The sequence below is a fragment of the Oenanthe melanoleuca genome, chromosome 18 (assembly GCF_029582105.1).
Source record: "Oenanthe melanoleuca isolate GR-GAL-2019-014 chromosome 18, OMel1.0, whole genome shotgun sequence".
Taxonomy (NCBI): domain Eukaryota; kingdom Metazoa; phylum Chordata; class Aves; order Passeriformes; family Muscicapidae; genus Oenanthe; species Oenanthe melanoleuca.
Window position 1 is genome coordinate 10,149,956 of NC_079351.1, and position 26,759 is coordinate 10,176,714.

A 26,759-nucleotide genomic window follows, 5' to 3' on the forward strand; every position below is an offset into this window, starting at 1 on the left:
CTCATGTGAGTGTGGGGGTCTCTGGCAGCCCCCCACCTCACAGGGAAGCTTTTCCTGTGTGGGACAGCTGTGGGTGCTCTGTGGGCTGCTGCTGGCCCTGAGAGGGGACAGCAGGGACTGGTTCAGCTGCTCTGCCAGAGCCAGGACAGCTTGGTGGCTGTACCAGCACATCCTCCCAGGTGCTCAGCACTGCACATGCACATTTATAGAGCTGATCAATCAATCCAAACCAGCTTTCATTTTACCACTGAAGCTGAGTTACCAACCACTGTGCCAAAGCAAAGTTGTTCAGCTTCAGAAATGTTGTCTTCCATCCTTGGTGAGATTTTTTCTGTTTTCCCCAGTAGTCTCATGCTTTGGAGCAGCTGGTGTTACTGCTCAAAGAGCCTTTCAGAGTTTCAGATTAATAAAATTTGATAAATTCCTCAGCAGCCAAAGTGAGGGTCAGCACCTTAGCCTGCTCTAAACCCCCAGCTGGTAATTTGTCACTGTCCTTGTTAACATCTGTTTCACAAAGTGGGTGTGTGGAAGTTCAGTGCCTTGTGCCTGCCCATCAGACTGGAGCTGAAGGAGTGACAGTCAGGGAAACCTGGGACCAGGACCTTGGACAAGTGAATAACTCCACTGTGCCAGGAAGGAGCCAGGCCTGTCACTGTGCTCAGCTGAACATCAGCAGCTGGGATGTGAGATGTGGGTCATGTTAAACCCTGCCTTCCACTTAATCTGGGCTTGGCCAGCTGCAGGGAGAGAACACAGGCATTGCAGTGGGAGCCTTTAATTTGATCTGTTGAGTGTGCCAGGGTTGGGGGGTAACAAAACATCCTGCCAGATCCCAGCTCTGCCAGAGGGAATGCTCCTCATTCTCCTCTCAAGGGATTCTCCATCCTCTTTTTCTGTTTGTTTCTTTTTAATGTTGGCCCCACCTCCAGCCCAGATGCAGTGACCCACAGCCATGTGTCCCTCCTGCTTTTGGGGTGTGGAGGTCTTTAGATTCAGTCCCTTTAGAGGGATTGAGTGATTGTGAATTCTGTTTTAACCAGTTTATGATCTGATGTGTTTCTCCTTCCTCTCTTTGAGTTGTCAGCTTTTCTCATCAATTTTATTTTTTTTTTCCTGGTATAAACAAAATAATTTGACAGCTGTAATGACAGATGTGAAACCCAACAATCTGAGCCATGGACCAGTGAGCTGAGAGGGCCTACTTTACATGGCTTTCATTGCATTTAATATTTAATGTTTAAATAATTAGATGTTAGAAATAAAAGCTGTCTGTTTAATTCATACCATTGAAAACCCTGTGTGCTGTTAATAGGCTTAGTATAGGCGACACCTCTTTGAAATATAATTCTTTTATGCATTTTAATAGAGTTCATGGTAAACATACTGTGCTAAGCAGACAGCAACTGATATTTCCTGCAGGCAGAATGCACCTAATTAGAATTAATTGATTAAAGAAAAAATAGCCGCCAGTAACATTTCTAAACCATTTTTTTTCCTTCTTGACAAAGCACCCATGGCATAGGGTTGGGATGGGAGAAGCACAAGTCTGGGTGGTGCCTGGCTCTGCAGGGTCCCACCTGCTGAAAGCAGGACCCAGCCTGGCCAGGGGAGGCTGGTGGGGGATTCACATGGGTGTAATGAGTGTAAACCTGCCAAAGAATGTGGGAAACAGCCATTCCCAGGGCTGTGGGCAGAGGGTGAGGGAGGGAAGTGATTTTACCCCTCTGTGCTGCTTGGTCAGACCTCACCTGGAGCACTTTTCCAGCTCGGGGGTCCCAGCACCAGGAGACCTCCCAGGAGGGATCTGGAGCTGCTGGAGGGAATCCAGAGGGGCACCAGGGTGATAAGAGGGATGGGACAGCTCTGCTCTGAAGAAAGGCTGGGAGAATTTGGGTTGTTCAGCCTGAGGATTGCTCTGAAGTGACCTCCCTGTGGCCTTGCAGTGCCTGAAGGGGCTCTGAGAGAGCTGGAGAGGGACTTGGGACAAGGGATGGAGGGACAGGACACAGGGAAGGGCTTCCCACAGACAGAGAGTAGGTTGAGATGGGATATTGGGAAGGAATTCCTGGCTGTGAGGGTGGGCAGGGCTGGCACAGGTGCCCAGAGCAGCTGTGGCTGCCCCTGGATCCCTGGCAGTGCCCAAGGCCAGGCTGGACACTGGGGCTGGAGCAGCTGGGACAGTGGGAGGTGTCCCTGCCATGGCAAGGGTGGCACTGGATGGGCTTTAAGGTCCTTTCCAACCCAAACCCTCCTGGGCTGAGGAGCAGCTTTGGGAGTTTAGGATTATCAGAGGAGCTGTTCTGGGTGTTTGGTGTGGGGCTGCTGCAAGGGGTGCTCAGCACGGTGGTGCTGGCTGCAGTCCCTCAGGGCCAAGCCTCTCCTGACTCTTTGCTCTCCTCAGGGCCTTCTGTTCTCTACCCCTGAGTGTGTGAAGCAGCCCCAGGACCTGGTGAAGCTCTACCTGCACGAGTCCAGCCGGGTGTACCGGGACAGGATGGCTGAGGACACGGACTGTGACACTTTTGATAAGATCCAGCGGGAGATGGTGAAGAAATGCTGCAGTGTAAGTGCTCAGGGCTGCTGGGGTCTGCTCTGATGACAACAGAACAGAATGGCTTTACTGGAAGGGAAATCAGTACTGGAGGGTTTCCTTTCTCACACTTTTACTCCGGTGCCTCTTTCCCCTTTTCCATGCAGGTGCAGCTGTGGGGACACAGAAAGGCTGCAGCACCACAGTTCCCTTGGAAGGGGGCTCAGAGCTGCCGTGGGTTTTCCTCTATTTGTTCTATACCCTTTTCTTCTCTTTTACAGGACATTGAGGACACTTTAGAGCAGGCCAAACACATGAATATTTACTGTCATTTTGCCAAAGGCCTTGGGGAACCTGGCTATAGGCCAGTTCCAAGCTGGGAGGAGCTGAACCAGATCCTGGTGGAAGCCTTGGACAGCTACAATGAAGTCAATGCTGCCATGGACCTGGTGCTGTTTGAGGATGCTATGTGCCACATGTAAGGGGCTTTTCTGCCTTTGTCTGTGCAGATGGCTTTGTGGAGTTCCCTGGAGGATGTAAGAATATGGATCTGTGGGATCCCTATTAAAAATAATTTGTGGTTCTGCAGGACCAAGTGTGAGGTCCTGCCCTTGGGGCACAACAACCCCATGGAATGCTCCAGGCTGGGGCAGAGGGGATGGGAAGCTGCTTGGGAAAGGCCCTGGGGGTGCTGGTGACAGTGACTGGACATGAGCCCAGGTGTGCCCAGGTGGGCAACAGGCCAAGGGCAGCTGGGCTGTGCCAGCTCTGGGGTGGCAGCAGGGCCTGGGCAGTGCCCATCCCCTGTGCTGGCACTGCTGGGGCACCTCCAGTGCTGGGGCAGCTCTGGGACACTCAGGGCAGGAAGGACATGGAGGGGCTGGAGCATGTCCAGGGCAGGGAACAGAGCTGGGAAGGGTCTGGAGCAGCTGAGGGAGCTGGGAAGGGGCTCAGCCTGGAGAAAAGGAGGCTCAGGGGGAACTTGTGGCTCTGCACAACTCCCTGGCAGGAGGGGACAGCCGGGGGGGTCGGGCTGTGGGAACAGGAACAGGGACAGGAGGAGAGGGAATGGCCTCAAGTTGCACTAGGCAAGGTTTAGTTTGGATTTTAGGGAATATTTCTTCACTGGAAGGGCTGTCCAGTCTGGCACAGGGAGGTTGGAGTCCCCATCCCCAGAAATGTTCAAAACCCATGGGGCTAGCACACCTGAGGACATGGGTTAGTGGTGAGCACAGTGGACTGTTGGACTTGCTTCTTCCAGCCCTGAGGATGGAAAATGATTCTGTGAGAATCAAATCACAGCTGGGAGCTGGAGGAGAGCCAAAGCCTCACCTGCCCAGGTGTTTTGTCCAGCACAAACATTGCTTCAAACTGGTGATTGGAGGGAATGTCCAAACTCTGGGGCTTCCAGCCAGAGGCTCTGCATGCTGATGGTGTTTAGGTGGTTTCTGTCATGAAATCTTTGGCCCTTGTAGTTCTGCATAAACATGTATCAGATGTGACAACATTCAGGTGCTTTTTTTGTCTTCCCTTGCCAGCCAGGACAGAACTGGTTTTACTGGGGTTTCCCCAAATGCTGACTGCTGGTTTAGAGCCACATTTACCCAAGCCCTTAGTTGGATATTCCTCTGTATAAAGTAAGATTATGTGCATTCAGGCTACTGCTTTTAAAGGATGGAGGCATTTAAACTGCTTTGATCCTTTGGAAAACCTGCTGCATGGAGATGCCTGGAGGTGCAGATGGATTCCAGTTGGAAATTGGACATGTGGGACTATACAAAAATGAGCCTCCTGCTGATTAATATGAAGCTGTTTACATGCCCTGGGGGAGACCTCCAGCTCTCACACACAGCCTGGGGGAATCCCAGCAGAGAGAGTCACTTCTGGGTGCTGGGATGCAGAGCTGGCCTTAAATGGCTTCAGGAGATGGAGCTACCCTGGCCAGCAGAGCTTGAACTGATTTTGTACAGAAACCTGGTCCCAGGAGGGGCAGATTTGGGGCTCTAAGCTGGAAGGAAGCCCCTGAGCTGCTGCACACCAGGGTGGGTGGTTTCAGTTCTCACTGGACCTGGCAGCCTGTTAAATATATCTGTATTTATACAGGAGTAGCATTTACTTATACATAAATATATGTATATATACACACAAAATTTGTCTGTTCCAAGTGCCCCCAACCTGTGTTGTTGACCACTGGGCTGGGGCAGATTTCCCCTGACAGTCTGGGCATTCTCTCCTCCATCCATGGGTGCCATGAGTGTTTTTGCTTGCATTGCCTGCAGAATGCTAACAGCAATATTGACCCTGTGCTCCTCTTGCATTTTACATAAATCAGGATTTGCAATTGGAATTTGCAAAACATGGCACTGCCCCTCCAGTTCATACTGAGAATAATGAGGAAAGCAAAATTTGAGCATCCAGCACAATTTCACTGGAGCTCAGTGAATCCCATTTAATTGCATTTGGAAATTGCATTTGGCTGAAATACACAACTTTTTCCATCTCAAACAGCTTCTGAATGTCAGCTTGAATTTGCTGAAGATTTTCAATTGGGGAAAAAAAAGGAAAAAAGACATTTGATGACTTAATATATGTAGGGCCATGGGGGATACCTGTCAGTCACCTCATCCAGGGCTGTGTCACAGCACAGAGCCCTGGGCAGCACATCAAGGCAGGGACCATGGGCAGAGCTGGCCTTGGGAATTCAGAGCAGGAGTGCTAAAGCTCTCCTCCATGCTATATTGCCTTTATGGAAATAATTTCATGGAAATTGTTAAATTATAAAATTATTTTTTAAAAAATTGGTTAGAATCTGTGCATGAATTATAAAATACTGGAGTTGTAATAAAGCAGGGCCATGTTTCTCACAGTCTTAAATGAAAAATAATTAGATTAATCTAGGAAAATAGTGAAGGGAGCTGAATAAAGGAATGAGGCTTGTGTTTCAGACCCAGGACAGTGAGGGTTCCACAGGTGGGATCCTCTGGACCCCCCTCACCTCGTGGGGAACATGTGGGGGTGTCTGTATTTGCTTAAAGAGAACAGAAAGGAGGCAGAGTTCACCCCAGGACTCTCAGGTGAGCAGACCTGGGAAATAACAGCAAGTTCATTGTGAGAGTGAGAAAATCTCACTCTTCTGTAGTGGTGGTGTAGATAAAAGGAACAGAGATTGTTTTCCAGGCAGGTTTGTGCCATTGCAGGTGTGAATGTGCTGCAATGCTCAGCAGGGCTCCTCACCTGTGCAGGAATCCCAGAAGATTGAGAAGAGAGGGAGGGGGAGGTCAGAGCCTGGGGCCAGAGCCTCCCCTTCCTGGGTGGGGACCAGAGCCTTGCACTTTGCTCTCAGTTTTTGCATGCCAATGTAAAGTCATTTTCCCCTTGCACTCCCTGCAAAGACACCCAGGCCTTCACTTATACATTGTTCTGTCCAGCAGGACTTGGCAGGTAGGAAAAAAAGGGCACATTTTGAATTGCCACCAAAATTGTTGTTTTTTTTCATAGCACCATCCTCTGGACAGGTCTCAGCAGAGATGGGCATTGATTGCTGCCACATCTCCAAGACTGACACTCCTCATTCCTCTCAGAACACAATTTCTTAGTGAATAAAATATGTATAAAAAGCAGTGGTATCTTGGTTTGAAGGACAGGTGTCTGCCAATAAAGGCAGAAGCTTCTTTTTGAAATGGAGAGTGTAAAACCCCTCTCTCCAAATTATTATAATTTTGAAATTAAGGGGCTCTCAGGCAAATATATGGGAATTAGGAATAACAGTTCTTTACTAGGAAAATTCAAATAGAAATGCAGTATTACACAGAACAATCCCAGCCCTGCCAGAGTCAGAATCCAAGCTGACACCCGTCAGTCAGTCAGGGTGTTGGCACAGTCCCATTCAATGGTGGCTGCATCCTCCTGCAGGGGCAGATGTGGTTCAGCTGCAGCAGTGCTCCTGGAGAAGGTGCAGTTTCCTCTGAAGCTCCAGGGATGATGTGGAAAGGTCTGGCTTTCCTCTGGATCCAGTGGAAAGAAGGTCCCTTGGTGTCCAAATCTCAGTTTTTATCTGGGTAGGAAAGGCTTGGCTCCTGCCCTGGCTGGAGCATCTCCCATGGGATGATGGAATTTTATCAGTCATGCACTGGGACTCACTGGCCATGAACAGGAGATATCTCCTGGAGGGAGGATGGGCTGTGGGAAGATAAAGATGATTGCCCAGCTGGTTTAAAGCTGGCCCATGAGCAGATAATGTGTGCCAGGAGATCAGGGGCACTGCCCCACCCGGCTGCAGCAGATGGGACAGAATTCACATTGCTGGGCACATCCTGGATTGCAACCCAAGACAAGTGTGCAGAGGAAGAGGAGAATGCTGATATTAATGAGAGTCTGTGTGCTCCAACCCAGCTGCCGCATCAGCCGCATCCTGCAGGCGCCGCGGGGCCACGCGCTGCTGGTGGGCGTGGGGGGCAGCGGCAAGCAGAGCCTGACCCGCCTGGCTGCCTTCCTCAGCAACCTCGAGATCTTCCAGATCACCCTGAGGAAAGGCTACGGCCTCCCTGACCTCAAGGTGGGGACCTGGAGGGCTGGGGGGGGGGGAAGGAAATAAACAGAAGAATTTGTCCTGAAAAGTTGTGTGTTGAGAAACAGGATGGAGGAGGATGGCTCTGAGCCCAGGTGTGCCCAGGTGGGCAACAGGCCAAGGGCAGCTGGGCTGTGCCAGCTCTGAGTGGCAGCAGGGCCAGGGCAGGGAACAGAGCTGGGAAGGGTCTGGAGCAGCTGAGGGAGCTGGGAAGGGGCTCAGCCTGGAGAAAAGGAGGCTCAGGGGAACTTGTGGCTCTGCACAACTCCCTGCCAGGAGGGGACAGCCGGGGGGGTCGGGCTGTGCTCCAGGAACAGGGACAGGAGGAGAGGGAACAGCCCTAGGCTGGATATTGGGGAATATTTCTTCACTGGAAGGGCTGTCCAACCTGGCACAGCTGCTCAGGGAGGTGGTGAAGTGGCCACCCCTGGAGTGATTTAAAAGCCATGTGGATGTGGCACCTGGGGACATGGGTTATTGGTAGCCTTGGCCACTGGGGGAACAGCTGGATGTGATGTCCTTAGAGGGCTCTTCTAACCAAAATTATTTTGTCATCCTGAGATCCTGAAACACCCCAGACACAACATGGTGCTGTGGAGAGGAGCAGATGCCTTGCTGGAGTGTGTCTACACAGGGCTGCAGCCAGACCTGGGGGTTCCTGGCAGTGCTCTGAGCTGGCCAGGCCTGAGAATGTCCCAGCCCAGCCCTGAGAACGTCCCAGTCATCCCTCAGCTGTGCTGATGCTCTCAGCAACTGGGAAGATTCTGAATGATCCCATTTCTATGTCTGGTCCCTGCTTTGCAGCATGTAGGGCAAGCCCTCCTGGTTTCCTCTCACAATACAAACATATGGGACTCAGTTTCTTCTTCCAGAAAAGCCAATCTTTAATGTTACAGCCCATTTTTATACAATTTTCAAGATCTTGTGTATAACTAATTGGTTCATAACTTTCTTGCCACTCAATTCCTTGGTTAGAAAATGACACTTTACATGTCCATATAATCTGTTTCTAGATTGTTTATATGTTTTCTTCACTGATTCTCATGGGGCAGATTTCTTGTTTTTACAAGTAGGAATGGTTCTGTTACCAGAATAGATCATTGTGCTAACTGATTTAATTATTATGATTTTTTCACTTGGGAAGTTAAAAGCTAACAGTTAGCTTAGCTAGAGCAGCAGAGCCTAAATCATATTTTATAAGGCCTTTTTAAAATAATATTTCTACCTGCATGCAACAATTTCCCACTGCAGGCAGACCTGGCCAGCCTGTACCTGAAGGCTGGGCTGAAGGGCGTGGGCTCTGTGTTCCTGCTGAGTGATGCACAGCTGGCTGATGAACAGTTCCTGATTCTGGTGAATGACTTCCTGGCATCAGGTACAGCCCTCGTGCTCTGCTTTCCCCTCTCCCCCTCTCCTCCAGTGCAGTTTTGCCTCTGGTAGCACCTGGAATTCTGGATAGACCCAGATGATGATGAGATGAGCTGGAAGTTACACGAGTTGAGCTCTGGAGTAAAAGCTGTGCTGAGTCCTCCCTGGGGAGGGACACTCCATCAACTGGGGGATTTCTTGTCTTTCCCTCGTGTCCTGTACCCATTTTTCCATATGCCATGGTATTCTGCATGTAGTTTTAAGGGATGTGTCTGTTGGGGAATTGCAGCTGGGGGCAGAGCCAAAGGAATGTGAGGTGAGGAGTCTCACTGTGGATCTCATGAAATGAAGATTGTTTCTGGCTACAGGATTTGACTGGAGTATCTGTGAGCTGGAGGATGAAGCAATACCATGGAGTGACTGTGTCAGTGTGTGTCACCTGGCTGCTTATCCCATTCCAGTCCTTCCCTGTCGTTTTTCCAGATGCTTTTAGGTTTTTGAGGTGCAGTCATGTCTACACCAGTGCGCAGAACACACCCAGGTGTGTGTGGATGAGCCAGGTGTGCTGCAGTTCCTGGCACCTGGGGGTCCAGGCTGTGTCACCAGGACCATGGGAGGACACCTGGAGTGGCCATGTCCCCATTTTCCCAGGCAGATCCCTGCTACTGCCTGCCTGCCACTTTTTGCCTTGTTTGTGAGTTGGGTGGGGAAGGCACCAGCTGGGTCAGGTTCCTGCAGGAATGGGGAGAGGTGAGGAATGAGCAGCACAACTGTTTGTGAGTAGCTTTAGAGGTGACATGTGGCTGTGAATTGGTGGCCAGATGGCTTCAGCAGCAAACAAGCTCTGGAGCTCTTCCATCTGAATCAGTCATGATGGTTCTGTAATCAGGAGCAAGGACAGGGATTGTTGTACATTGTGGGGAGGAGCTCCCACCAACTCCTACACCTGGTGTAGATGCACAGACATCTGATGGGGAAGAGAAGCTCTGGGGAGACCTTAGAGACTCTTCCATGTCCTGAAGGGGCTCCATGAGAGCTGGAGGGGGACTTTGGATGAGGAATGGAAGGACAGGAGAAGAGACAATTCTTCCCTGGGAGGGTGGGCAGGCCCTGGCACAGGGTGCCCAGAGCAGCTGTGGCTGCCCCTGGATCCCTGGAAGTGTCCAGGCCAGGTTAGATGAGCACCTGGGATAGTGGAAGTGTCTTTCTTACTTGTTTCACTTGTTGTCACTATCTAGAACAAAATACACCTTTTGATCTTTTTAATGAATGAGCAGATTTTTGATTTGTGTATTTCCCTAAGTGATTCGTGCTCATATTGAAAGTATCTGACTCAACAATGATGATTTTAATCAAATCAGAAACCAGAAAGGAAGTGAGTATGTGATAAATGAAGGAAACACTAAAACCAATATTTGATTGGGTGCATTTTTGGCAAGCAGCTGCTTAACTATTAACTTTTGAAAGTTTTAACCAGATTTCTAACTTCCAAAATGTTTGGATGGTCTGGGAGTTATTTGACCATGCTGGAAATGGCCCTGAACAGCTGCAAAAATTTTACATGTAATTAATGCATTTGCAAAACGACAATGATTTTGAATATTTTTTTGTAATCTAATTAGACTGCAGAGCTAAAAATAAAGGATTTTCTGTACTTTGACTCTATCCTATGTCCCTTTCCCTTGTGTTTTATAAGGAAGTTTGCTCTCACAGGTGTTTATTTGCAGCAGGATGACTTTCTGTGCCCCTGGGCTGCTTCTGGGTGCAGGGGTTTTACCTGAGAGGGAACTTCCCTGAGCCCCTGAAGAGGGAGGCAGCAGCTTCCCTTTGCTCTGAGACTACAGCAACATCCAGAGCTGTAAACCCAGAGGTGTCCTCTCCTCCTAGGGGAAATCCCAGACCTGTTTCCAGATGATGAAGTGGAAAACATCATCAGCAGTGTGAGGAATGAAGTCAGAGCCCAGGGGCTGCTGGATTCCAGGGAGAATTGCTGGAGCTTTTTCATCGAGCGAGTTCGACGGCGGCTGAAGGTGAGTTGGAGCAGGAGGGGTTAGTGCTGAATGATTTTTTTTCCTTTTTCATTTTATATATTCTCTGTGTTTTTTACCACATATTTGTGGCCTATTATTGTATTAGTAGCCAGTACCAGTACTTTTTTCTACCTTTTCACTAGCCAGAAAGACAAAATTCCAGAGCTCCAAGCCCCAGGGGTTACAAGGCCTCTGTCCTGTCTTGGTTCTTTCTGGGAACCAAGGCCAAAACCAGCTCTTCAAGACATATTTTCATAAACAAAGTTTAGTTTCCATTTGTGGGGGAGGATTTATAGAGGGTTGAACTGGGGGAAGTTACCTCTTATGTCTCTAATTGGTAATTTTTGTCAAATATACTAATTTTCTAAATTTCTAAAACTGTCTTCCAACCCAATGATTCTGTGAGTGTGATATCAAAAAGCAGGTAAAAGGGAATTGTACTGTATTAAAATTGTTGTGATCGATAATAACTTGTAACAGTTAATATATAAATGAGAAAGCCAATGATGACATTGTCATTTGTAACATCCACACCTTGTGTTCCCTCAGCTGGGGGGTGGGATGGGATGGGATGGGATAGGATGGGATGGGATGGGATGGGATGGGATGGGATGGGATGGGATGGGATGGGATGGGATGGGATGGGATGGGATGGGATGGGATGGGATGGGATGGGATGGGATGGGATGGGATGGGATGGGATGGGATGGGACGGGACGGGGTCCGTGGAGCCCGAGGTGGCTGCAGGGGCAGATGCTGCTCTCCCCGCTCCTCAGTGCCCTGCTGTGCTCGCAGGTGGTGCTGTGCCTGTCCCCCGTGGGCCCCCGGCTGCGGCTCTGCAGCCGCCGTTTCCCGGCGCTGGCCGCCTGCAGCACCATGGACAGCTTCCAGCCCTGGCCCCGGCAGGCGCTGGAGTCCGTGAGCCGCCGCTTCCTGCGGGACATGGACACCCTGCAGGTGAGCAGCCAGCGCAGGGTCCCTCTGGGGACACGGCTGGCCACAGACACGGGTGGCCCCGTGTCTCCCACACCACTGCAGGGAGGGGTGGGCTGCCTTTAACTGTGTCCGTCCAGAGGGGCATCACTGCTAGCACTGAAGTGCATTAAACTCCACCAAACCATCCCTGAGGCACATTGCACATCTTTGTGGAGAGGGCCATGGACTTTGGCATCAGAGCCATGGCACTACACCCCTGTGTCACTGGGAGCTCAGGTGGTGTCACTGGGAGCTGATTTGGAACTGGGAGCTGAGGAGGTGTCACTGGGAGCTGAGGATCTGTCACTGGGAGCTCAGGTGGTGTCACTGGGAGCTGAGGGTCTGTCACTGGGAGCTCAGGTGGTGTCACTGGGAGCTCAGGTGGTGTCACTGGGAGCTGAGGGTCTATCACTGGGAGCTGAGGATCTGTCACTGGGAGCTGAGGGTCTGTCACTGGGAGCTCAGGTGGTGTCACTGGGAGCTGAGGAGATGTCACTGGGAGCTGAGGGTCTGTCACTGGGAGCTGAGGGTGTGTCACTGGGAGCTGAGGGTGTGTCACTGGGAGCTGAGGAGGTGTCACTGGGAGCTGATTTGTCACTGGGAGCTGAGGGCACTGCCAGGGAAAGAACAGCTCTGCCAGCACAAGGACAGCCCCAAACCCGCACAGAAAATAACCTGCTGCTCTCCCCACTTTTTGTCTGAACTTCTGGGAATCTCAAGGGCAAAAATAGGTCAGGTTCTCAGTGATGACAATCTGCTACTATAATAGAGATTCGTTTCTGTTTATTTAGTTTTTCCAGGCAGGATTTAGCAAGAATAAAGCCTACAATGTTTCTTTTTAGGAATGTGTACTTTTCCCATTTGTACAGGAGAAAAGCCAAAATTTATACTTTAAAGAGCTGTTATTTTGTCGACAAATTGCTTGGGATAAGATAATGTGTGAGATAAAAAGATATAAAGAAGAGGTATAAAGTACATGAGCAACAGAGTTATTTTAGAGATAACAGTGAAAAGGGATCAGCTTGGCTGTTACACCCTGGATTGTGCTGCAGCAGAATGAAAAGTTACCAAATTCCTTTCTATTCAGCACAGACCTGTGTTATATATAGTTTCTATTTAAAACACTTTCTCCTCATCTCCCCATCTTACCTGTAGGATTCAGTCAAGGATTCAATAAGCAAATTCATGGCCCAGGTCCACATCAGTGTCAACGAGATGTCCCGGCTGTACCTCAGCAACGAGCACCGCTACAACTACACCACCCCCAAGTCCTTCCTGGAGCAAATCAAGCTCTACCAGAGCCTGCTGCTGAAAAAGGACAAGGAGCTAAAGGCCAAAATGGAGCGGCTGGAGAACGGCCTGGAGAAGCTCAAGAGCACTTCTGCACAGGTGAGGACTCCTTGAGGTTGATTTTCTTGTCTGGTTCGAGGGAGAACTTTACAGGGAAGAAATTTGTGCTGGATGCTGGCTCTAATCTGCCTTGAGCTGGGTTTCTGCAGGAGCAGGAGTGATGCTCTGCACTGGAAAGGAGAATGGAGAGGTGTGTGTCCAGTCTGCTCTTTGGGAGGTAACTGAAAGATTTCAATAAGTAAAATGAGATTGGGATCCAGCTGACTCTGCCATCTTCTTTTAGTGGTAAATTTCAGCTGTGGTGACAAAACAGCTTAGAAAATACAGGACAGTCAGTGAATTTTGGAGTTGCATCCAGGAAATCTACAATAACTTCAGCAGAAGTCTTTCAAACTAAATAGTGCATGCTGTTAAAATGGAGCTGATGTTCATTTTTCCTTCCATTATGCTATCCATCTTTTAGGAAAGCTAATATATGTCTGAAATGCACATCTGTCATCCCAAATCCCTGCTAAAGACTCCCACTGGCACTCTCCCCTGGTAGTGACTAGAAGTTGTTCTGGTGTTTCCCAAACCTCTCTGCAGTGACACCTGCCTCTGTTGCTGCACTCCCATTTTGCTCTCATTTCATATTCTATAACTGTGACAAATGTTTGCTTACAAAGCCTCCTGTCTGGTTTGAAGGACAGGTGTCTGCTAAGAAAGGCAGAAGCTTCTCTTTGAAATGGAGAATGTAAACCCCCTCCAAATTATTATAATTTTGAAATTAAGGGCTTTCAGGCAAAGATATGGGAATTAGGAATAACAGTTCTTTACTAGGAAAATTAAAATAGAAATGCAGTATTCCAGAACAATCCCAGCCCTGCCAGAGTCAGAATCCAAGCTGACACCCGTCAGTCAGTCAGGGTGTTGGCACAGTCCCATTCAATGGTGGCTGCATCCTCCTGCAGGGGCAGATGTGGTTCAGCTGGAGCAGTGCTCCTGGAGAAGGTGCAGTTTCCTCTGAAGCTCCAGGGATGATGTGGAAAGGTCTGGCTTTCCTCTGGAATCCAGTGGAAGAAGGTCCTTGGTGTCCAAATCTCAGTTTTTATCTGGGTAGGAAAGGCTTGGCTCCTCCCCTGGCTGGAGCATCTCCCATGGGATGATGGAATTTTATCAGTCATGCCCTGGGACTCAGTGGCCATGAACAGGAGATATCTCCTGGAGGGAGGATGGGCTGTGGAAAGATAAAGATGATTGCCCAGCTGGTTTAAAGCTGGCCCATGAGCAGATAATGTGTGCCAGGAGATCAGGGTCACTGCCCCACCCGGCTGCAGCAGATGGGACAGAATTCACATTGCTGGGCACATCCTGGATTGCAACCCAAGACACTTCTACAGTGGCAAATGAGGCTCTCCTGAAGCTGCTCAGGGGAATGCAGGGGTTGATGAAAAGGAAGGACTGGCAGGTCCATCCCCTTCCACACATCTGCTCTGGGGAGCTCTGTGACAATCAGTCACTCGGGTGTGTCACACCCCAGGGGACACACACCTGCCTGGAGGTGATTGATGGGCTGGGCTGGTGCTTCTCAGAGCTGATATCTATCTCTCTTCAAACAGGCACTGCCACGTCCCTGTGCAGGTTCCAGAATCTCCTTTGAGTGGAAAGTGTAGCAGAGAGCTCTGGTGGCTCTAGTGAGGCCATGCCCTCACTGCCCAGCACACCTCAGCTCAGCTCACCTTGTCACTGAAACTACAGGAAAAATAATAACCCTTCAAAGTGTTAGAGAATCATAATATTGTTATATTCTGGGCAGGATGTGCAACAGAAATAATTGAATCCACACATAGCCTGGGCATGCAGAGAAAATCATTCTTTGACATGTGAATTTTACCAGATTTTTCACAAATTATGCAGTCAAAATCCATGGAGATTCACTGGTTCAGTGTTCATTGGTTACAAGTTGCAGAGTTCCTATTATTTGGTTTTCTGTTAGTTACAGATCTCTTCCCCTCCAAGGTTAATTAGGTTCTCATTCTTTTCTCTCTTTTCCCAGACCAGGTGTCTCTGACCATGCCAAGGGTGATGTTTGGAGCTGATGGTCATTGATGATCATTATCTTTTGTGTAAATTCTGTGCTGTTCCCAGTCTGTTGAGATGTTAAATCCATCATGCCTTTCCTGGTGGAATAATGCCCTGGGAAGAAACTTAAATTCCCTTCCCTGGGGACAAAGGTGGACAAACTTGACTGAGGTTATAAAATTCAACATTTTCAACTTGGTATATTTTCCAACAACTTCACCTCACCCATGCAAGCAATAGTTCTGATGCACCTGTGGGGAATCCTGTTTTTTCAGGATTCCCCAGTGGTGGATAAGATGGATTAGTTTAATTTTTTTGGGAGCAGCTAATATGAAATGAATCTTTTGAGAACAGTCCCTGGGTCTGTTGTGGCACATGGGAACCCTTCTGTATCCTTCAGGCTTTCTTCAGTGTGGGCAGGGTTCTCTGGTGAGCCACAAAGCAGTGGTGGAGGACTTGGAGACAATGGGAAGGATGGGAAAATCAAATCCCAAGAAGGATGAAAGAGCACAGTGTTGGTGTCTGGTTGCAGTGAGGCTGGGCTGAGAGGTGCCTCCATGTGCAGGTAATTAAGATGCAGAGCAGTGAGGACAAATATGTCAAATTCAAGTCTAAAATTAGCACTGGGAGCCTAAAATTAAACACCTAAATTAGAGATGTGCGCAATAGTCAAAACTGCTGTTGATTTGAAAGCAGATTTATCAGTATTGGAAATCATACCAGCATGTTCAATCTTGAACATGGGTTTAAAAGGCTGAACTTGACATTCACCCATGGAAATACTTGGTCTTGGGGCCTCTCTCTCACTCAGGTGTGTCATCTGCAGGTTGTGCTTGGGAGGATGGGCTGAGGGTATTTTCAAAGTAAAGGTGGAGGATTCTGATCCCTGGGTATCACCTGGCTGTGCCTTAGCTCTGGGGACTGGTGCTCATCTCTGCCACTCTCCAGGATCCATGACAAGTCAGGGGTGAGGTCTGTGTGTTTCTGCAGGCTCAGAGTGGCCTCAGCACAAGGGGCTGTTGTATCAGGAGCTGCAGGTGTTTTTTACTTTGCTGTTCCTGTTTCAAAATAACCTCTCTGCCTCCTTTTCCTGTGGTCCCCTCTACCTCTATCCCCTTTTTCTTTCCTTTGGAGGTTTGGACACCTTGATTGACCAACTTTCCTCCTCCAGCAAAGTTTTACCACCATCTCTCCCTGCAGACAGCAGCATCCTCAGCACTCAGGAAAGCTGAAGCCTCCTTCCCATTAGGACATAATGGATTGGGAAGATGTGTTGGATGAGTCATTTGTTTTTCAGAGAGCTGTGTGCCACCCGGAGGTCAGCACCCATTGCTGAGTAATTCTGAGGATGGCTCTGGTTAATATTGCATCACTGGATTCCAGAGTCGAGCCTGGCTGCCGCTATCAATTAATCGCTGACCTTTTGATGTATTTTGTGTTCCTGAAACAAGGCAGGGACAATCAGATAAAATGAGTCTTCTGGGAGCCTGCCCTCCAGGTTTTCTTCTCTTCAATAATTTTTCTCATGCTGTTCTGGTGGTAGGCAAGGGCTTCTCCCTTCCTTTGCTTGATGAAGTCACAGCACATTACCCTTGAATTTCTCATTTGCTTTGCTCTTTCCCTTTCCACCTCACATTACTAATTGCTTATCAGATTGTGCTGCACTCATGAAGCTGCTCACAGGTTTCTAATAGAATCACAGAATTCTTTGGGTTGCAAGGGATCTTAAAGATCTTCCTTTTCCACCCTCTGCCATGGGCAGCGACACCTTCTAATATCCCAGGCTGCTCCAAGCCCTGTCCAGCCTGTCCTGGGACACTTCCAGGGATCCAGGAGCAGCCACAGCTGCTCTGGGCACCCTGTGCCAGGGCCTGCCCACCCTTACAGGGAAGGATTTATTCCTGATGCCCAAGCTAACCCTGCCCTCCTTCAGTCTGAAGTCATTCCCCCTTGTCATGTCACTGCAAGCCATTGTAAATACTCTTTCTCCAGCATTCTTACTTTTTAAAAATCCTGACAAAGTAATTTCTCCTTCCATTGCTGTGAGTGCTTGGCAGGGCATTGTCTGTTCCCCAGGGCTGAGCTTACACCTGCTCTTAGTGCTGCTGCTGAGTGCCTGTGGATTTTAATCCCCTTCTTGTTTTGTCCTGGCCGTGTAAACCCCTGGAGCTCCCATTTGTGTGTGTATCCAGCACACAAAGGCTGATTTCTGGGCAGAAGGTCACAGCCATATCAGCCATCAGCAGAGCCCACTTCAATTTCCTGCAGCCCCCAGAGACTTGGAGCAGAACAAGGAGCTGCTGCTGGGTTTGTCACACGGAGGGATTATGTGCTCATGTGAGCCCTGATTTACAGCTGTGCCTTTGTCCTGGTGAGAGCAGTCCCACAGAGCCAGGCTGCAGGGGATGCTGATGGATGGAGGGCGTGTGGAGAGCCCTGAAAAACTGCTCTCCACGTGAAGCCCATGCCAAATGTCACCAGCTTCTGTTTATGGATTGCAGGTTGTGCTCTCCCTTCTGCTATCAAAACAGGTATTGCCAAAAGCAGTGCCTGCCTTCCCTTCCTGGGAGTGTTTCTGTGTGGGGAAAGATGCACCCCAGGAGCTCTAAGGAGCTGAGCTGAGATCAGGCAGTGAAAGCCTCCGTGGTCTGCCCAGAGTCTGGGTAAATTCACTGAAACTGTGAATTAGCAGGAGCTTTTCTGTCTGCAAGTGAGAGCCTGTGTGAGCTTCCCCCCGTGCACGTGCTGGTGATGGCTCCTGTGTGTGAGCAGGTTGTGAGGAGTGGCCACCATGGCTGTGCTGGTGGCCTCCTGGCTGCCAGCTCATGGGGACATCCCTTCTCAGGCCCCTCTGACACCACATTTAAATTCCCTTGACCCTCAGAGCTCTGCCCAGGGCTGGACCTGTCAGCAGATCCCAACTGCAATCTTTCTGGGGTGTAAAATGATGTCAGGAAGTTCTTCTCTGTGAGGGTGGGCAGCCCTGGCACAGGTGCCCAGAGCAGCTGTGGCTGCCCCTGGATCCCTGGCAGTGCCCAAGGCCAGGCTGGACACTGGGGCTGGAGCAGCTGGGACAGTGGGAGGTGTCCCTGCCATGAGGGGGTCGGAACTGATGATCTTTAAGGTTCCTTCCAACACAAACCATTCCATGTTTCTGTGATTCCTGCCACAGGCTGCAGGATTGATGGTCTCAGAGCAGGTGCTGCCCCTGCCCTGTGCTGGGGCCCAGGCTGGAGGTTGGGAGGGCAGGGGGTGCTGGGTGAGCAGGAGGTTCAGGGAGTTCCTGGCACACAGCTCCACCTCCAGATCACCTTGTGCCCAGGTTTGCTCCTGGCCAGGCTGAGAAGCTGAAGTGTGGCTGAACTGTAGCCTTGTCCCCTCCCCAGCAAGGCACAGCACCCCACACCTCTGCTCAGGGGGATGTGACATCAGAGCTCGTGACCAGAGCTGATGAGTTTGGGTTTATAATGATTTCCTGCAAGTGCCTGCTGTGTGATGGGGCTCCTGAAACTGCTGCCTGGACCCTTCCCTGGAGCAGAGGCTGGGCAGTGTCCCAGGAATCAAGCAGGGATTTATCCCAAGGCTCCAAAGGATTCACCTTGGGCAGTGCCAGAGCCCGGCCGTGGCTCCACCCAAGATGGAGCCAAGATGGATCCGAGTCACCAGTTCTCACACTTGCATCACTTTGGCTCCATTTCCATCTTGGCTTCACTGTCCAATCCCAGCTCCAGCTCCTGCACTCCCATCCTCCCACATTCTCTCCTCCATTGCTGCTGCTTGCACTTTTGGGGCTGAAGCTGCAGCTTCAGGTGTCCTTGGTTGTGGGGCTGGAAAAGGATTGTTTTGTGTGCCTGAGCTGGGAGGAGAACTTGTGACACTTTGTGTGGAGTTCAGAGTCACACACCAATGCACTGCAGAGTCTGGGAATATGAAAGATAAAACTTAAGGCATGCCCAGGACTCTGCTGACAGCCTGGCTCTCCGTGCCCTGGGCCTGAGGAGCAGGCAGGGCAGTCCAGCTCCCCCAAATCTCTGCCCTGCAGGTGGATGAGCTGAAGGCCAAGCTGGCAGCCCAAGAGGTGGAGCTGAAGCAGAAGAACGAGGATGCTGACAGGCTGATCCAGGTGGTGGGGGTGGAGACAGAGAAGGTGAGCAGGAAGAAGGCAGTGGCCGATGAGGAGGAGCAGAAGGTGGCCCTCATCACCCAGGAGGTCGAGCAGAAGCAGAAGGACTGTGAGGAGGACCTGGCCAAGGCTGAGCCTGCCCTGGCAGCTGCCCAGGCTGCTCTCAACACTCTCAACAAGGTAGGATGAGCAATCCCAGTGTTTTTCCTCCTTGTTGTGTAATCTGATGGCCCAAGTTCTGGACATTGTATTGTCCCTCCTCCAGCTTCCTCCCTGCTGGTGCTAAAGTCTTAAAAAAAGTTTGGATGTGGCACTCAGTGCCATGGTTTAGTTGACAAGGTGGTGTTTGGTCACAGGTTGATTTGATGATCTCAAAGGCTTTTCCAACCTGGTTAATTCAGTGATTCTGGGGTTCTTGTTGGAGCTCAGAGCACCCATGAGGCTGCACTGTGTTCCCCTTCACTTATTGCCATGGAGAGGAGCAGACAAAGCTGGTGCAGAGGAAGATGCCACTGGGAAAATGTGCGATCAGGAGATAAGCATTGCTCTGATTGCAGGAGATTGGTTCTGGGGGGACTTATTGTGCCTTGGAAAGTTTGTCCTTCAAGGGTGCTCCAGGGGTTTCAGTTTGAGGTGTTAGTCAGAGGTTGGACTTCATGATCTCAAAGGTCTTTTCCAACCTTTGAGTTGGAAATTCTGTGGTTCTGTGACATGCCTGAGAGATGAACCTGCAATTTGTTTTGTTCTGCAGTTCATGCAGTGTCCTGGGGCAGCAGCCTCCCACTGCACACAGCTGGAAACCACAGCTGGAAAATCCCCAGTCACAGCAAAGCCTCAAACCAGGGCTAGGCTCAATCCTAGCCCTGCTGGGGGACAGGACAGCACCTTGGAGCCATCCAGAATGGAGATTCTGTTGGATTAGCTTTTGGGAAGGAGCTTTGCTGTGCTCTGGATTTCCTTTGTGGGAGGGAAAGGACTGTGCAAAAGGAAAATGTTTGTCTCTCCATTAGTTCCAGGTTCATACTGGAGCTGAGGAATCTCTCATTAGGCAAAGATGGGGGAAATGCTGGGATTTTCTCCAGGGAACAGTAAAGCAGCAATAGCAGAGCAGTGGAAGCCATGCTTTACCTGCTGGCTGGAGATGTATCAGAGAGCCCAACCTGGCTGACATGATAATCAGCAATGTTTGGTGTGTTTGTACAGCATCAGCCCAATTATCTCAGCCATCTTCCTTGGACTGCAGGGTTATATGCAGCATTAACAAGGAACACAGTGAGAAAAGCTGTAGAGTAGAATCCAGTAATAAATCCATACAGTCAGTGAGGATGTGGATACGTGGACATTTCTGTGATGGTGTCACCTTCCAGAGCAAAAGAAGAGCAGCCATGGCCACTGGGACATGTCCAGGCTCTTTCCTCCTGATCAGCTGCACCTCAAAGCCACCTGGTTTCTGCTCCTGTGTTTGTGCTGGGAGGATTATCCTTCTGATGCTTTAAATAACCCCTCTTGGTGCCTCTGCAGCCACACTGCTCTCAGGAGAGCTGGCCCTGCTCAGCCTTGCCAGGGTTAATTCTCTCTGGGCTCCTGACAGTTGAAACTTCCTTTTCCTTTTTTCTCCAAGTGAGCCAAGAAGTGGCCGTGGGCTGGCTCAGCCTGGCTTTGGCTGTGTGGGTGGGACCTGCTGCAGCCCCTCTGTCCCTGCTCTAATGCCTTTTGCAGGGGCTGGTGGCAGTGAGAGTGACTGAGACAAACTGAGAAGCTATTTAAAATGTTCTGGAGAGATAAATCTATACATACATGAGATAATTACATATATATGGATGATAATTAAGGTAATTGTTATATGGACAATGATGAATGGCATGTGGGTGGTGATAGACCCAGTGCAGAGCACCTGCAAAATAAAAAACTGCAAAGCCAGGTGTGGTGGGGAGCTTGAAAACTTGGGAAATCAGGAGTTAGGGACAAAAATGCACTTCTGGCTCCTCCAGTGCAGTCTGGCTGCTTGCCCTGTGAGGGTGCCTGGGCTTTCTCAGCAGCTGCATTCCCTGAGCCCTGAGGGCTGCAGGATGTGGAGTCACAGGATGGCTTTGGCATTGACATCTCAGCTTGGGTAGGAGGGAGCACGAAGGGAAGCTCTGAAGGTTGTTTTAGAGGGCCTGAGTGTTATTTCTCTCAGTTTCATTCTTATTTATCCCAATCTTCTGAGAGTTCATGAAACCTGCTGCTCCCCCAGGAGCCTGGGGAGGAGCAGTGAGCTGTGCTGGTGCCAGGTGTGCTGTCAGGAGCAGGGAATGGAGCAGGTGTGCTGCAAACCTGCAGAGCAGTGATCTACAGGCAGCACTGCTGGGGCCCAGAGGAGCCCAATTTATCAGATTGATAGCCTGGGAGCCTGACTCTATTAGTGGCAGAGTGAAAAGAAAGCCCATTCATTTTTATCTAACAGCCTTGTTTTCCCCTTTCCAGACCAATCTGACGGAGCTGAGGTCCTTTGGGTCACCTCCTGCTGCCGTCAGCAACGTCACCGCGGCCGTGATGGTGCTGACGGCCCCGGGAGGGAGGATCCCCAAGGACAGGAGCTGGAAAGCAGCCAAAGTGGCCATGGCAAGGGTGGACGGCTTCCTGGACTCCTTGATCAACTTCAACAAGGAGAACATCCACGAGAACTGCCTCAAAGCCCTCCAGCCCTATTTGCAAGACCCCAAGTTCAACCCCGAGTTTGTGGCCACCAAGTCGGCGGCGGCGGCCGGGCTGTGCTCGTGGGTGCTGAACATCGCGCGCTTCCACCGCCTCTTCTGCCAGGTGCAGCCCAAGAGGCAGGCCCTGCACAGGGCCAACGCCGAGCTGGCTGCAGCCCAGGACAAGCTGGCCACTGTCAAGGCCAAAATCGCTGTGAGTGCCCTTGGGGGGACCCGTCCTGCTTGTCCCAGCCTGGGAGAATCCTCTGCTTCGGTGTTCTAGAGCAGGGGTGGCAGTACAAAGGGTTGGGGGTTGCAGGGATTGCTCTCCCTCCTGTTGCACTGGCAGCCCCAAAATCCAGCCCTGTGCTGGGCTGAGCCCCAGGATGGGCAGCTGGTCAAGGGGGGGATTCTGCCCCTCTGCCCCTGTGCTCAGGTGAGACCCCACCTGCAGAGCTGCCCCAGCACAGCAGGACCTGGAGCTGCTGGGGAGATCCAAGGAGGCCATGGAGATGCTCCAGGGCTGGAGCCCCTCTGGAGCCAGGCTGGGAGAGCTGGGGGTGCTCACCTGGAGAGGAGAAGGCTCCAGGGAGAGCTCAGAGCCCCTTGCAGAGCCTAAAGGGGCTCCAGGAGAGCTGGGGAGAGACTGAGGACAAGGGATGGAGGGACAGGACACAGGGAATGGCTTCAGACTGAAAGAGATGAAATTTTAAATTAGAAATTGTTCCCTGTGAGGTTAGTGTAGCCCTGGCACAGGGTGCCCAGAGCAGCTGTGGCTGCCCCTGGATCCCTGGAAGTGTCCAGGGCCACGTTGGACATTGGGGCTGGAGCATCCTGGACAGTGGAAGGTGTCCCTGCCATGGCAGGGGTGAAAAAGGCTGATCTTTAAGATCTTTTTCAACCCAAACCATTCTGTGATTCTGTGACAGAATATTGCTGCTTTTTAAATTTCCTGTGTTCTTCTCCAGCCTTGCTTGCACCCAAAGAGGAAGACTAAATAAGAATTCTTCTTATTCCCACCTAATTTTTTAATGTAATTTACCTCTTCTCCTGGGTCCTCAGAAAACTCATTATCTCAAACCAGTGTGTTCCCAGTGTGCTGCACAGGGCAGGGGCTGGAGGCTGATTTAGTGCTGGGAGCACAGAGCTGGGCTGGCTGCACACTCAGTCCCTGGCTTTGCAGGATGACAACTGCTCTTGCAGGAGCCTCATTTGTCATGGCACAGCTCCCTGGCAGCACATCTTGAATGTTATTTGGATTTTTGCTACTTAAAAAAAAAAAAAAATAATTAAAAAAAGCCCCTGAATAGAAGAAATTACAGCGTGATTAAAAGTGCATTTCCACAGAGTGCAGAGTGAAGCCTTTATCATTTTCCTTCAGAAAATTATCTCTATGTGAAAACACATCCTGCTTTATCCTGCTTTTCTCCCTGCTCCCTCCCAGCACGATACCTGCTAAGAGCAGGGTGTGGGAAGCAGAACCTGCCTGGTTTTAGGGTGTTTTGGGATCCCTCTTTGGGACTGGGATCCTTTCCATGGCCAGGGCAGCAGGGGAGGGTCCCAGTTAGTGAGGTCTCTCTGCTCCCCTCACCCCTTCCACCAGCACCTCACCCTGTCAGAAAACACATCATTCTTCTGAGGTTTTCAAGGGCTTATCATTCTTAAAATGCTTACTACACTTTTTAACTAAAAATATGGGAAAACGGTGCTGAACTCCTTGATCACCCCTCCCTGCTGCAGATGAAAGGAGGCACCTGAAGCAGGGATGGATTTAGAGGGCTTTGGTGTCTAATTCTCCCACCTCAGATGTGCCATACAGTGCTGGGGAACTTTTTTCATCCCTTTATGCTACTCTTTTCCAAAGCTTTTCATGCCTGGGCTTTTTAATTTTTTTTTTTTCCTTTTTCAAAGGAGTGGGATTTTGTTAAAGAAAATTGCAATCTTTGGGGAGATTACTGGTGCTCCTCTGGCATGCTCTTACAAAACTGCCTGGTTTAGGAGCCTTCTGCTCTCTGCAGATGGGGAATGGTGCAGGGTAGTGTGGGATGGATGTGGAGGTAAATCCTCCCTTCTCTGGGGTATCTTGGATAGCTTCACTGCTGTGTGCTGATTCATACCTGCTCACAGCTGGGCCCCAAGCTGCCTCATACTCATTTTTATTAATAAATGAGAAAATTCTGATTGTCCAAAACAATAAGGACTTTCTGTCTGCTTTGCCTGCCTGGGAATTGAGTGCTCTGCACCTGGGGCTGGTGGAGGTAGGAGTGAAAGGCGTGTACACAGTTGTATTTGTGTGCCCCTGCTGGGGCCCTGCAGGCCTGATATATGCATATATTCTATAGAAATTCAGTTATCAGATGGTGCTTTTATAGTGGAATATGCTATATATGAGCCTCTGTAGGCTCATAGATCCACATGCACACAGGGACAGAAACTTTCTGTGTTACTGTTCCAAGGCAGGTCAAGGAGAGGCTTCTTTGTGTTTGCCAGTATCCAGGAGAGCTGCAGAGATCTCTAATATAATCCTTTTTCATTTTCAGGTTTGTTTCTAGTGTGTAGCTCAATGTTAAAGTGATTTACAAGCAGTTTAGCCTTAAGCAGTCTGCATTGGGTGCAGATAAAATCAATTATTACTTCTCTTATCAGAAGTGAAATGCTCCAAGTGCTTGTGGGAGCTGTTGGTTTAATTTAGATCTGAGTGTGAACAGTTCTAGAAAGGGCTCTCCAGATTTTTCTGCAGGTGCTTTGGCCTCTTCCTGTCCCTCCCAGCCCATGACCTGCACAGGACATGGCCCCACCTCACTGGGGGCTCCTGGCACACTCCCAGGCAGCACTCAGAGCAGAACCATTCAATTCTCTTGTTATATTCCTTGCTGAAACTGTGTGAGGGCATGGTTTGGAAATGGTTCAGGCAGAACTCCAGGAGCCCCTTGGGGATTTGAGCACGACTTGGGGAATCAGCAGAGCCTCAAGGACTGGTTGGAGACAAGGGGCTGCAGCATCAGGAAATACCAGATTTGGGTTCCTCAGCTGCCTGCTCATTGTTCAGCCATAGCACTCATCACCAGGGCTTAGCCAGAAGCCCCAGATAAATTAATTTTGTGTGTCCTTTGCCTCTGCCTGTGCTGAGGGTGTGAGTTCCAAGCAGTGGCACAGCCCAGCCCAGCCCAGCCCTGGCTCCTGCTGCCAGCCCTGGGTGGATGAGCTGGGCTGGAGCCTGGCCAGCTCTGGACAAGGGTTTGCCTCAGGATCACGGATCCCAAAATGGTTTGGGTTGGAAGGGATCACAAAGCCCATCCAGTCCCACAGCTGCAATGGGCAGGGACACCTCCCACTGTCCCAGCTGCTCCAGCCCCAGTGTCCAGCCTGGCCTTGGGCACTGCCAGGGATCCAGGGGCAGCCACAGCTGCTCTGGGAATTCCATCCCAGCCCCTCCCCAATATCCCATCCATCCATCCATCCATCCATCCATCCATCCATCCATCCATCCATCCATCCCTGCCCTGTGTCAGTCTGAAGCTATTCCCTGTGTCCTGTCCCTCCATCCCTTGTCCCCAGATCCTCTCCAGCTCTCCTGGAGCCCCTTTGAACCCTGGAAGGGGCTCTGAGCTCTCCCTGGAGCCTTCTGTTCTCCAGACTGGACACCTCTAGCTCTCTCTGTCTCCAGAGCAGAGTGCTCCAGCTCTCTTTTTGCCTTTTGGACTCCTCCAACAGCTCCACAGCCTTCCTGAGTTGGTAAAACCTGACTCCCTCTGTTTTTCCCCCGCAGCGCCTCAATGAGAACCTGGGCAGGCTCACAGCCAGGTTTGAGCAGGCCACCTCAGACAAGCTCAAGTGTCAGCAGGAAGCTGAGGCCACAGCCTGCACCATCACCCTCGCCAACCGCCTGGTGAGTGCCAGCAGGGACAGCTCAGGTGGCCCCAGAGGGAGGGATCAGGGCTGGCTGAGCCTTGTGCACACAGCATGTTTCAGCCTCATGTTTTTGGAGAAGTTTCCTGCACTGCAGCAAGTTTCAGCAATAAAAATGCTTCTGCAGCTCCTTTCCATGTGCCAGGGCAGCTCTGTGGTTAAAGTGCCTGGCTCTGCTGCCATCACAACTCTCATCTCCTTCTTGGGGCTTAAGTGTGTGAGCAGGTACTGAGGGCCAAAACAATGGCTGTCAAAAGTGGTGTCATAGAAACAAAGGTGGGAACATACCTGTAGCTTTGCAGGTTCTGAAGTGACAAGCTCTCTAAAAGAGTGAAAAGCTCTCTAAAAGCCTCAGTCTCCTCCAAGCCAGAATACAAAGGTATTTAGAGAGGGGCCTCCAAGGAACTGGAGAGGGATTTTGCATCAGGAGCTGTAGTGACAGGACAAGGGAGAATGGGTTCAGACTGAAAGAGGGGAAATTTAGTTTAGATATAGAGAAGAAATTCTTCCCTGGGAGAGTGGGCAGGCCCTGGCACAGGGTGCCCAGAGCAGCTGTGGCTGCCCCTGGATCCCTGGCAGTGCCCAAGGCCAGGCTGGACACTGGGGCTGGAGCAGCTGGGACAGTGGGAGGTGTCCCTGCCATGGAGGGGTGGCAATGGATGGGGTTTAAGGTCCCTCCCAGCCAAAACCATTTCATGGTTCTGTGATTCTGTGCCACCACATCCCAGGACATGCTGCTTACATCTCCTCCCCACCCCATGATGTGGAAACAGCCTCCAGTCTCAACAGTTCTGTGATTTTATACTCTCAGCAATTCATCATTTCTGCAGTGTAGGCAAGGAGCTCCTTGCATCCCAACTCCTGCTGTGCACTGCACCCCATCTCCTGTGGCATCCTGGCTTTGATCTAGGGATAGGACCTGACAGCCCTCACTGCTGTGCAGCTCATTTGACATTCAGATGTGTCACTGGTGTGGCTGTGGGTAGAAATGAGTTCCCAGACATTGGAACAAACAGATCTGAGATTGTGTGAAGAATGCAACTGAACATGGAGAGCAATGCTTTGGATTGACAAATGAACCTGGGGGATTGAGGCAAGCCTGGCTCTCACAGTGCCACACGGGCATCTCATGAACTTCAGGTGGCCCAAGAAAGATGCTCCAGGATCC

The 26,759-nt window shown here is 50.4% G+C and overlaps 1 protein-coding gene across 1 annotated transcript in view; it reads left to right on the forward strand.

Moving 5' to 3' along the window:
* Positions 1-26,759, forward strand: part of DNAH9 (dynein axonemal heavy chain 9) — a 163,537-nt gene that overhangs the window by 60,411 nt on the left and 76,367 nt on the right. The window contains exons 39-48 of the mRNA XM_056506187.1: positions 2,402-2,563; positions 2,812-3,008; positions 6,923-7,085; positions 8,349-8,472; positions 10,353-10,495; positions 11,291-11,452; positions 12,626-12,859; positions 18,924-19,184; positions 21,471-21,896; positions 25,452-25,571. Of these exons, the coding sequence (XP_056362162.1) occupies positions 2,402-2,563; positions 2,812-3,008; positions 6,923-7,085; positions 8,349-8,472; positions 10,353-10,495; positions 11,291-11,452; positions 12,626-12,859; positions 18,924-19,184; positions 21,471-21,896; positions 25,452-25,571 (1,992 nt within the window). The remainder of the gene's footprint in view (positions 1-2,401; positions 2,564-2,811; positions 3,009-6,922; positions 7,086-8,348; positions 8,473-10,352; positions 10,496-11,290; positions 11,453-12,625; positions 12,860-18,923; positions 19,185-21,470; positions 21,897-25,451; positions 25,572-26,759) is intronic.